This window comes from Canis aureus, chromosome 1, assembly GCF_053574225.1.
Source record: "Canis aureus isolate CA01 chromosome 1, VMU_Caureus_v.1.0, whole genome shotgun sequence".
NCBI lineage: Eukaryota > Metazoa > Chordata > Mammalia > Carnivora > Canidae > Canis > Canis aureus.
This window is the reverse complement of record NC_135611.1, coordinates 117,850,587-117,861,953: the sequence shown is the minus strand read 5'-3', so window position 1 is coordinate 117,861,953 and position 11,367 is coordinate 117,850,587. Positions and strand designations below refer to the sequence as shown.

The following is an 11,367-nucleotide window of genomic DNA, read 5'->3' as shown; positions in this document are numbered from 1 at the left end:
AAGCTACTATTTAGGATCCCTGGACCCTGGAGTTCTAGACTACAAAACCAAACTGACTAATGAAATGCCTGCCTGAATGAACAAACAACACGGGATGAGTAGAAGTCCCGGGGGAAGAATTCTGGAAGCAGGGGTCAGGCCACTGATGGTAAACACAGACCCATTCCCTAGGTTGAGAGGAAACCGTGTTCCGACTCTGTTTCTTCAGATGTGTGTATTTGGACAGGAATTGAGGAGCTTCTAATCTGGAGCTCCACAGAGCAGGGGGGAAAATGAGGGAGGAACAAGGGTGGCTCAGAGGTGAGACCCAGCCCACAGGGAGAGGGGATCTATGGGGGAAAGACACAGGAGCCTGAGCACAACTCCCCTATAAAGAGCCACACAGGTACGCGGGGCCTCCTGAATCCCTGATAGTCCCCCAAGTCAGACGGCATGTAGGTGCCCTCAGCCTCTGGCTGTTTTACCAAGTGGCTCGCTCTCACCAAAGCTCCAGCAGACTTCCACTCATGGGCACCCACCAAGTGCTCACCGCTGGCCCAGATGCTCCATACATGCTGTCTCATCCACACCTCACCCAAATCCTGGGATGTAAGTATTCCCATCCTCACTTAACCCAAAAAGGAAGCTAAAATTCAGAATATTCATCTGCCCCAAGGTTACAGTGAAGGGACCTGAGTCTGAGCCCACATCTGCATGACTCTAAATCCCATGCTATTTCCACCAGAACAAGACTCGGGCTGGGTGAAACCAAACTGTCCCAATCAAGAGGGCAAAAGAGACCTGTTGGGGGCAGAAGGCAGGAGACCCCATATAAAGAAAAAAATTGAAGAATCAAAGGAAACAGGAAACTTCTTTCCTGAAAATGAGAAGAATCACAAAAGAAATTGCCTAGAAAAGAGAAGATGAGATCATCTAACTTGAGAAATGGGAAAAATGCTTGGGAATGAAAAAATAATCCAGGACCTAGGGACGGAGAATCTGGTTTGGAAGTCGAGTGAGGATCTCTGGGGGGAGAAGGAAGATGCCGGCGGGCGCCCCATCATCCTTCAGGTTTGAGAGGAGACAGTGTTCAATTACTGACCTTCCTCTCTCTGGTCACATGACCTGTGCTAGTATAAAAGCTTTCTACCAGCAGGTTCCTTACAATTCTTTCCTGTGTGAAATGGGCAGTAGCAGTGGCTAAAGGCCCGTTCCTCTTCCCCAGAAGCTTTCCGACTTTCCTTCAGGACTAATCCCAAGAAGCCATCTCTCTGGACTGCAGACAAGGCAAGGCAGCTGGCTCTGTGCTTGTGCTCTGGGAAGTGATGCTGGGATCTGGACTGGAGGGGGAGGTGCCGGCGGGGCTGCCCGAAGTCTGTGAGAAACTGGATGTGAGGCTCATACCTGCAGCCAGTGTAGCTGGGATCCAGGAAAGAGATGGGGGACCTCAAGCCCGGAGAGAGGACGGAGGGGGTGGGCTGTGTTAGGGCAGCAGGGGTCACAAGCCAAGTGGAAACTGAATGACCCCGTTTACAGTTCTTCTGTTTATACTCAAAACACCGGGCTCTGGAGCCAGTTGCTGCCTGTGGGTTTTCTTGAATCTGCTCTAAAGTCTTTTAGAGGACAAGCCCCAAAAGATAGCACAGGCTCACCCTTCCTCCCCAATGCCCCTCCCTACACTTCATTAGCTTCCTCTTTTCAGTAATAGTCCCAGAGTTGGGTATTGGTCAGGGGAGGAAAAGGTGGAGGAGAATCTGTGTTCTGCAAAAGGACAGGAGGACGAGGTAGGGAGATGGGTTGGGGGGCCAGGCCTCCGTTCCCTGGGCGTGTGGCGGGGTCCTGTGAGGAGCTGGCCCTGGGTCCCATGGCCTGGGCTTTCCCAGCCTCGAGCCCCTGAGCGCTCACAGCCCTCTCCTCGGGAGAGGCTCGCCCTTTCTCCCCACGGATCTCCGACCGGGTAAAGAACTCAAGGAAAGTTGGAAGCTGATAACGGCAACTTCCTGTATCTGTGGGGAGAGAAGGAGAAAGCCATGGGTTGGTCCCCCCCGGAGACACATGATGGCAAACGTAATAACTCCCGCTTACTATCCCGCCCCAGGCAAAGTCAATAATTGCTCTGGGCAGTTCTGGCAGGTGTGCGAGCAAGCTGCGGAGGCGGCACAGGGCTCTGGCCGGGGAGGGGACAGCAGCACGGGGGATGTCCACGTCCTGAAGCGGAGGGGGGTCCGCAGGCTGCCAGGGGCACCTCCTGACCCTGCCCTTTGTCAACCTCTTCCAGAGCCATCATGACAAACTGGCGCAGCCCCCTCATCCTCACGGCCTACATCGTCATCTTCCTCACTGGCCTCCCCGCCAACCTCCTGGCCCTGCGGGCCTTCATAGGACGGGTCCGCCAGCCCCACCCGGCCCCCGTGCACATCCTGCTGCTCAGCCTGACGCTGGCGGACCTCCTGCTGCTGCTGCTGCTGCCCTTCAAGATGGTCGAGGCCGCGTACGACTTCCACTGGTACCTGCCCGAGTTACTCTGCGCCCTCACGGGGTTCGGCTTCTACAGCAGCATCTACTGCAGCACGTGGCTCCTGGCGGGCATCAGCATCGAGCGCTACCTGGGAGTGGCCTTCCCCGTGCAGTACAAGCTGTCCCGCAAGCCGGTGTACGGAGTGATTGCGGCCGTGATCGCCTGGGTCATGTCCTTCGGTCACTGCACCATCGTGATCATCGGCCAGTACTGGAACTCAACCCATAATGATGTCACAAGTGAGAATGGCATCACCTGCTATGAGAACTTCACCCAAGCTCAGCTGGATGTGGTGCTTCCTGTGAGGCTGGAGCTGTGCCTCTTCCTGTTCTTTGTCCCCATGGTGATCACCATCTTCTGCTACTGGCGCTTTGTGTGGATCATGCTCACCCAGCCCCACGTGGGGGCTCAGAGGCGGCGCAGAGCTGTAGGGCTGGCTGTCGTGACGCTCCTTAATTTCCTGGTGTGCTTCGGGCCTTACAATGTATCCCACTTGGTGGGCTTTTTCACGAAGAAGAGCCCCCTGTGGAGGGCTGAAGCCGTGGTATTCAGTTCCCTCAATGCCAGTCTGGACCCCCTGCTTTTCTATTTCTCTTCGGCAGCTGTGCGTAGAGCCTTTGGAAGGGGGCTGCAGATCCTGAGGCATCAGAGCGCCTCCCTGCTGGGGCGCAGAGGCAAAGAGACAACAGAGGGGACGAGCGGGGACAGGGGTGTGAGTCAAGCAGAGGGAGCTCCGAGTTCTGACTTTACCACAGAATAGGGGTGTCCAGGACCTTTGGAGGCACTCTGGGTGACACAGGCATTGAGCAGGCTGGGACAGGGGGAACGTGAGGTTCCTGTCCCAGAGTCAGAAATCCTCAGATGGATCCACTACGGGAGCTGTAGAAATCTCTCTCAGCAGCTTGGTATCCCTTCCTGACTGAAGTTTTCTTCCCAAAGGAGCACAGCTCCATGACAAAGGAAGAAATGGTTTGGCATAGAAGCACCCTCAGACCACGGTTTCAGGAGCAATGTAGCTAATACAAAATCAGTCCTTGTGACACAGTGGTAGCTGGGGACGATCAGGCTAAAGCCGAGTCCTAAAGCCATCTTGCTACAGGCTTTGAAACAACATCTAGACCCTGGGCCAGCTGTTGATACTGGAAAGAAGACCATGGGAAGAGATGGAAGGGAATACAAGGGAATACCAAATGAGGTCAAAGAAGACTCAGGAAGATTATGAGTCAAGGGAACTAAGAGGGAGGACCAGGGACTTTGAACTCTAACCATCTAGGTCTGCACTGTATCGCTCTGACCTGCTGCTTTGTAAGTATGCTCCAGTCATCTTCAAGTGTGTATTTTGTCTCCCCGTATTAAACCTGCCAGAGGTCTGGGTCTTGTCTCCTCCCTCCATGGCACCCCACACGGGCTAGGACACAGCCTGGTGCCTGTCAGTCAGAAGTCAACACTGACTATAGGACAAGAGCAGACAACCCGGTCTGGCAGATTGAAAATAAAAATGGTAAAACCCTGAAGCGAGTGTCCACAATTTTTGTGCTTTTCTACAAGCCCAGGGAGGGCAAACATGAAATGAAGAAGCCGACTCAGCAGCACAGAGGGAGGGTTATGCATGTGAAACCACAAAGTATTTTAAGGTCAGGATGTAATGAGTGGAGTTAGGGAGGGGGCTGGTGGGATCTTGTTTCCAGGGATGGACAGAGACGGGACTTAGAAAGAAGATGTGGGGTGAATCCTGACTTAACCGTATCAAGTGTATCTCAGGAGTCTCAAACACATGAAGCTCCCCCTTAGAAACCTGCAGAGCTTCCCTATTGTCAAAAGTTTTCGTCCCAGGAACTCCTATCCTATCATTCCATTGCCTACTTCGTATCCTGTCTCCCTGCCCAATCCTACCTTCCTAACTCATTTCTCCACAATAAGGACCCCTAGCTCTTGTTCTCTCTCTCTCTCTCTCTCTCTCTCTGTCTCGTCTCTCTCTCTCTCTCGTTAACTGACCCTAGCCCCAGACTAGTGGTCTGCTATTGAGGCAATACAGCAGAATTGCAAGGTACAAAAATAGATCACATGACCCCCTCAAATCTACTGACTCTCTGGGGGTGGGACAGCAGATGAGCTTTTAAAAGCTCGCTGGTGGGGCGCCTGGGTGGTTCAGTGGTTGAGCGTCTGCCTTTGGCTCAAGTGGTGATCCTGGGGTCTTTTGATCAAGTCCCACATCAGGCTCCCCACAGGGAGCCTGCTTCTCCCTCTGCCTGTGTCTCTGCCTCTCACTCTCTCTCTGTCTCTTATGAATAAATAATATAATATAATATAATATAATATAATATAATATAATATAATCTCCCTGGTGATTATGCAAGGCAGCTCAGGAAAGGAATTGCTGATCTAGCTCGGGGGCCCAGTCTGTCCAAGGGAGCATTCTTCAGAGAGGCCCTTCCTGCTTCTAAGTCCCTCCTACTGCAACCCCACACACCCTCATCTTGATTACTTACTTTTTCCACTTTTATAAAATCACACTCAATATTCACTTTCTCCAGAAAGACTTTCCTAATTATTCCCACCCAACTGAGAGGTCATTTTCTCAGTTTCCCTTCCTCAAACACCACTGGACTGGTGTAAGAGTCCTGACTTCACTGTTAGTTCTGCTTACTAGCTGGATGGCCTTGAGCAAGTCCCCATCTCCAGCCTCCATTTCCAAACCATAATCATGAGGATGACATATACCTCCCACAGTTATTAAGTTCCAGTCAGACTGGATGTGTAAAATTGCTGAACATTTTTACAGTAACACTTAGCTCTAAGATATCGACCCAAGTGAAACACAGCTACACCCCAACCTAAAAGAAATATAGTATGTGGAAATTTAAAGTGATGAAAATCATATATTAGATAGCCAACTGTATAGGATGGTTTGACAGTAACATGTGAGAAAAGAATCTGGGATTTTCTGCTGACTGTACATCTGGGATGTATTGCACCTTCCAAAAAAGCTTATTTGATTTTGGGTGCCATTGAAAGAAATAGAGTCTAAGTAAGTTGAGGATAATCCCACGTCACTGAGGTCTTAATCAGTAGCATGTTCAGCATCTGAGTAACACATTTTTTTTAAAGATTTATTTATTTACTTTGAGAGAGAGAAAAAGTGCTTGCAGATGAATAGAAGGAGACAATTTTTTAAGCAGACTCTCTGCTGAACAAGGAGCCTGACTAGGGGCTTGATCCCACAACCCATGAGATCACAACCTGAGCTGACACCAAGAGTCAGGCACTCAACTAACTAAGCCACTCAGACCCCCCATTGGCAGTACACCTTTATTTTTTTTTTAATTTTTATTTATTTATGATAGTCACAGAGAGAGAGAGAGGCAGAGACATAGGCAGAGGGAGAAGCAGGCTCCATGCACCAGGAGCCCGACGTGGGATTCGATCCCGGATCTCCAGGATCGCGTCCTGGGCCAAAGGCAGGCGCCAAACCGCTGCGCCACCCAGGGATCCCCGGCAGTACACCTTTAAAAAGACATTAACTGGGCAGCCCGGGTGGCTCAGCAGTTTAGCGCCTGCCTTTGGTCCAGGGCGTGATCCTGGAGACCAGGGATCGAGTCCCACGTCAGGCTCCCAGCATGGAGGCTGCTTCTCCCTCTGCCTGTGTCTCTGACTCTCTCTCTCTCTCTCAAGAATAAATAAACAAAACCTTTAAATTAAAAAAAAAGATATTAACTCAGGGATCTCTGGGTGGCTCAGCGGTTTAACACCTGCCTTCGGCCCAGGGTGTGATCCTGGAGTCCCAGGATTGAGGTCCGCCTGGAGCTCCCTGCATGAAGCTTGCTTTTCCCTCTACCTGTGTCTCTGCCTCTCTCTCTCTCTGTGCCTCTCATGAATAAATAAATAAAATCTTTAAAAAAAAAATACATTAACTCAGAGGTGACTGGCCAGTTCAGTTGGTAGAACATGCGATTCTTGATCTTGGAGTTTTAAGTTTGGAGCCCCACATTGGGTGTAGACATAACTTACAAATATAATCTTTTTTTGAAAAAAGATTTTTTTAAAGATTTATTTATTCATGAAAGACATAGAGAGAGAGAGAGAGAGAGAGGGAGAGAGAGAGAGAGAGAGAGAGAGAGAGAGAGGCAGAGACACAGGAGGAGGAAGAAGCAGGCTCCAAGCCGGAAGCCCAATGCAGGACTTGATCCCGGTACTCCAGGATCACACTCTGAGCCAAAGGCAGATGTGCTTAACCGCTGAGCCACTCAGGCATTCCACAAATAAAATCTTTAAAAAAAAACAAAACAAAAAAAACAAACCATTAACTCAAGGAATCAAGTCCAGAAGAATTACCCAAATGTTTGGAGATTGAAAACCATATAATGATGATGATGATTGGTGACAGTGATATGTAATAAAAGCCAGACACTGTTCCAGAGAAATAGCCTGAGATGATTAAGGGAGCTTTCCAAGGTCAACAAGTGAGAGGAAGTATGAATCCAAGTCTGCCTTTCTCCCAAGTATATGCTTTTTTCATTGATTCATGAGAAGCAAGTAAGAGAATGTTGGATATGTGGCTGAACCAAGATGAGGTCCATCACACGGAAGGTGCATTCCATGTAGCTCCAAAAGGGAAAAGAAAGGACCATGGGCAGAAGCAAGGGAGCTGCATCTCCAACAGTCAGGGCTGTTTAAATGGAACTGAGATATCTCACTAAGGTAGTCACTCCCCAGTTCCAGGAATTGAAGTGGAAGGTAGAAAACACCTAGCCTGGGACATTGAGGAAACTCACATATCTGATAAGAACCCCTTCCAACTCAGAAATTCCCAGAGTTTCAGGAACAGGGCTGCTCTTATTAATCACAACCGTGAAAGAAAATCTCCCCACCTAGTCTGAGCTTTTCAGGGTGAAGCTTTTGCCACTTACTAACAAGCACCTGATCTGTATCAAGTCACTTGATATATAGCCCATTTCTTCCCTGGGAAATTAATAATTCTGACCCCGGGGTCCTGGGATTGAGCCCTGCATCCCTGCATCCCTGCATCAGGACTTCCTGCTCAGCAGGAAGCCTGCTTCTCCCTCTCCCTCTGCCTGCCACTCCCTCTGCTTGTGATCTCTCTCTCTCTCTCTCTTTCTCTTTCTGTCAAATAAATAAATAAAATCTTTAAAAAAAAAAAAGACCTTAAAAAAATAAGAGACAAGGTATCTGCCCTTCTGGGGCATCTGTTCCAGTAGGAAAAAATTATTAATAAATAAGTAATCAAGTAAGGTAATTTCAGAATGTGACAAATGGTTTTACAAGTAGACTAAAATAGCGACATGGGAGAAAGTATAATTAGAGGTTAAGGGATTTTAGAAGATTCTCCTGAGTCAGGGATGTTCAGTGGAGACCTGAATGATGAGAAAGAGTTGCCAAAGGCCCATGGGAAGAGCATTCTAGAAACAGGAACTGCTGATGCAAAGACAGGGAGGAGGGAGAAAACTTTAGTTTCCCAAAGGCTGAGATAAGGCCAGTGTGGAGCTAGAGCAGTGGTCTGCAAATGTGCGCATGTACTGGAATCATGTGGAGAGTTTGCTGAAGCACAGATTACTATCTTCCCTCCCCACAGTTTCAGAATGAGTAGGTCTGGGATGGGGCCCAAGAGTCTGCAGTCCCAACAATCCTAAGTGATACTGATGCTGGTAGTCATGACTACACTTTAAGAACCACTGGGCTAGGATACAGTGACCTGAGGGAGAGCCAGAGAAGGTGAGGTCAAAGAGGTCAGGAGGAACTAGACCATGCAAACCTTTAGGCCATAACTAGAAGTCTGAATTTATTCTAAGAGCTTTGTAAGCCATTCAAGGTTTTTTTTTTTAATTTTTATTTATTTATGATAAGCACACAGTGAGAGAGAGAGAGGCAGAGACATAGGCAGAGGGAGAAGCAGGCTCCATGCACCGGGAGCCCGACGTGGGATTCGATCCCGTGTCTCCAGGATCGCGCCCTGGGCCAAAGGCAGGCGCTAAACCGCTGCGCCACCCAGGGATCCCCCATTCAAGGGTTTTAAGTAAGAGAGCAGAATGGTCTGATTTCCATTTTAAGTCAATCACTCCAGTATCTGTCCCCACCGCCAAAGGGAGATGGTTGTTAGGATCAAGGAGATAATGTGCATGACAAGAGCTAAGAGCCATAACATACCACTGCAAGCATGCAGGGTTTTCACCAGACTGGTAGCTCCCTGAATGTGACGGCTGTTTCTTTTCTCATTAGAATTGGCTATCCTAGGGCCAACTACCCAGGAGGAGGCCCTTGTAAGTCATCATGCGTCCACTTGATAAACAGATGACCCTATAATGTGGTAGAAAGTGTCTAACAACTAGTTTTTGGGATTGGTTGGGGGGTGGAGTGAGTAACAGCAGGGTAGGGGGTAATGAAGCCCTGATTTGTAGAACTTGCCAATTTCTGCAGTATACACCCCCCCCCCCGCCTCCCCCCCGCCCCCCAGGCCAACTTCTACCAGTATGAAGACACTGAACGTGGGCCTGGCAAGAGATGTTAATGATCAGTTCTTGCAAGCCAGCTCAAGCACATCACTGGATGCACCTCCCAGCACATTTGCTCAACTGGCAGACAGGTCGCATCCTATTTGAGAAAACTTTATCTCTCCCTGGCTACATATAGTACAAGGCTCTGGCACAGGGCTTTTGACATAATAAACACTGGCTAAAGGTGGCTCGCTGGGCCTGATCCAAGAGGATCCGGGTAGCTGGTTAGATTGTGAGACTTCTCTGAATCCCCTGTAGAATGACAGATGGGTAAACAGAAATATTAGTACGTGGTTAATGAATAACACAGACAGCAGCCTAGAGCCATACCAGGAAACAGGAGTGGAGGGAGCCAACTTGACCTGACTTGGGGGCCTGACCAACAGGAAAGGGGAACCTGCATTGACTATTTCACTTCCTCTTTCTGGAAAAGATGCTGTTTGTGCCCCCTTCCTCAGAAATCCTCATCTGACCACACAGACAGAGCTGTCCTCTTGTGTGGTGGTCACTGTGGTCCAAGAAGGCAGGGGTGGGTGGCCTAGGGAGAGAGCCCAAAGGAGAACACGCAGCCCAGATTCCAAACACTCCATTGGACTTCTCTGTCCCTTAGCTCCAGGTTTCTGTCAGTTCTCTTTTTTTTTTTTCAGCTTTCTCTACCTTCTGTGGTTAAATACTTTGGCCCCATTTTTTTTTCTTTTCATTTTTTTTTCTCTAGTCACAGGAAATGAAGACATCTCTCATCTACAAATTGCACATCCACCCAGGAAATTGGGCTAAAGATCTCTAAGTCCTCAATAGTGGTAGTCCAGTAACCCACTTGGCAAAGTTTTCAGTGTCTGGGAAGGTCCAGTGCGGGGGGAGAGGGGTGAGCATGGCTGGCTGTCCACCAGCAGCTTACCCAAGGAGGGGCTGTCCACAGCTCCAGTAAAATCTCAGGCTCCCTCTCCCCAGATCCCGAACTATGATCAGCCTCAAGGAGACAGTGTTAGGAAAGTAAATACACTGCTCTCAAATCTAGATGTTTTAAATAAAAAGTCAATACACGTGTGCTGTAGTCTACTATGTGTTGGGCCCAGCTCCGGGTGCTAAAAACACAGCAGTGGACAAGGACCAGATCCTTGCTCTCGTGCAGCTCACATTCCAGTGGGGATGTGGATAGGAAGACCAATACGCGGACACTTTGAGGCAGTGCTGAGAGCAGTGAAGACACTAAGACAGAGCCAGGGGTAGAGAATGACCTTGAAAAGGGAAATAGGTGGCTACTTTTGAATGAGTAGCTTGGAAAGGCCTCTGGAAAATGACATTAGAGTTGCAACCAGAATGTCAAGAAGGAATCATGCATGCCAAGAATTGGCAGGAGAGGGGGGGTGGGGACAGGGAATGCTCTAAGCAAAGAGTTCAAGGCAGTGCAAGGATTGAATAAGCCGAACCTTCATAAAGAACAGAAAAGCCAAGGTGACTGGGGCTTAGTGATGATGGCTGGAAGAGCGAGCCAGGGTCAGATCACAGGGGTTCTCGAAGGCTTATGATAATAAGCACAATAGATGTCTTCTCCCTACGTAACAACAAGAAAAGCTGAGGCCCGGAGATGTAAAGCGTCATGTGCCAACTCTCATCAAGATGGCTTCCTGACCCCAGCTCTGGGACCCCTGATTCCATCTCAAAATGAGATACACATACTCCCTTTCACTGTCTCAATCCATTACTTCACTGCAGAAGAGGAAGGTGGGCAGAAAACAGGATTTGTGCCATGGGCAATTTGGGGGGTATAGCAAGTTGGAGAGGGAGGGAGAGAATGACTGATGAGGTTCTAAGGAAAGAAAGGAACCAGAGGTGGACAGATGCCTGAGCGTGAGAGCAGCGACCAGCAGGGAAAGCTAGCTTCTGTGGGGGAGCCAAGGCCAAGGAGAGGTGGGAAGCCTGGACTCTGAGGAAGAGGTGGACATAATCAAAAGACATGCCATGCTGTCCCCATGTCCACTGGCCTGGAGCAGAAATGGTGGCGTGAGGATAGAATCATGACACTTTGAGGAATCGTAGAAAGCCTCCAATCCAATGATTCTCAACCCAGCCTGTACTCTGGAGCCACCTGAGGAGCTTCTAAAAATGCCAGTGCGTTTAGGTATTTTATTTTGTTAAAGCTCCCTGAGTGCTTGGAAGCCCAGAGGGTTGAGAACCACTGTATCTAGTCCTGATTCTCTGCTGCACGGAGCAGAGGGGTTTCCAGGAAGGCAGCAGGGCACGGTGACTGGGTCTGAACTCAGGCTTACGTTGTGCATCCCGATTTCTCTGGGGTTTTGTTTTCTAATTGAAAAAAAAAAATGGCGGGATCCCTGGGTGGCGCAGCGGTTTAGCGCCTGT

General features: G+C 49.2%; 1 protein-coding gene across 3 annotated transcripts; it reads left to right on the top strand.

Annotated features, from left to right (window-relative positions):
* The first annotated feature begins 280 nt into the window (after positions 1–280).
* On the top strand, positions 281–4,011 carry FFAR2 (free fatty acid receptor 2). 3 transcript variants are annotated; one of them, XR_013355336.1, is made up of 2 exons: positions 281–1,266; positions 2,078–2,251. XR_013355336.1 is itself a non-coding variant. In XM_077854800.1 (2 exons), exon 2 carries the CDS (start codon positions 2,265–2,267, stop codon positions 3,255–3,257), a length of 993 nt encoding a protein of 330 aa, XP_077710926.1. In that variant the 5' UTR covers positions 1,113–1,266; positions 2,258–2,264; the 3' UTR covers positions 3,258–4,011. The 3 variants fall into 3 exon arrangements, 2 of the variants coding, with proteins under 2 accessions (XP_077710926.1, XP_077710927.1); XM_077854800.1 differs by lacking the exon at positions 2,078–2,251 and adding an exon at positions 2,258–4,011 and having other exon boundaries at positions 1,113–1,266; XM_077854801.1 differs by lacking the exons at positions 281–1,266; positions 2,078–2,251 and adding exons at positions 1,274–1,763; positions 2,258–4,011.
* Positions 4,012–11,367: the final 7,356 nt, after the last annotated feature.

Bases quoted from the DNA above. Each gene is read 5' to 3' on its own strand.
- FFAR2 (XM_077854800.1), top strand. From the start codon at position 2,265: ATGACAAACTGGCGCAGCCCCCTCATCCTCACGGCCTACATCGTCATC.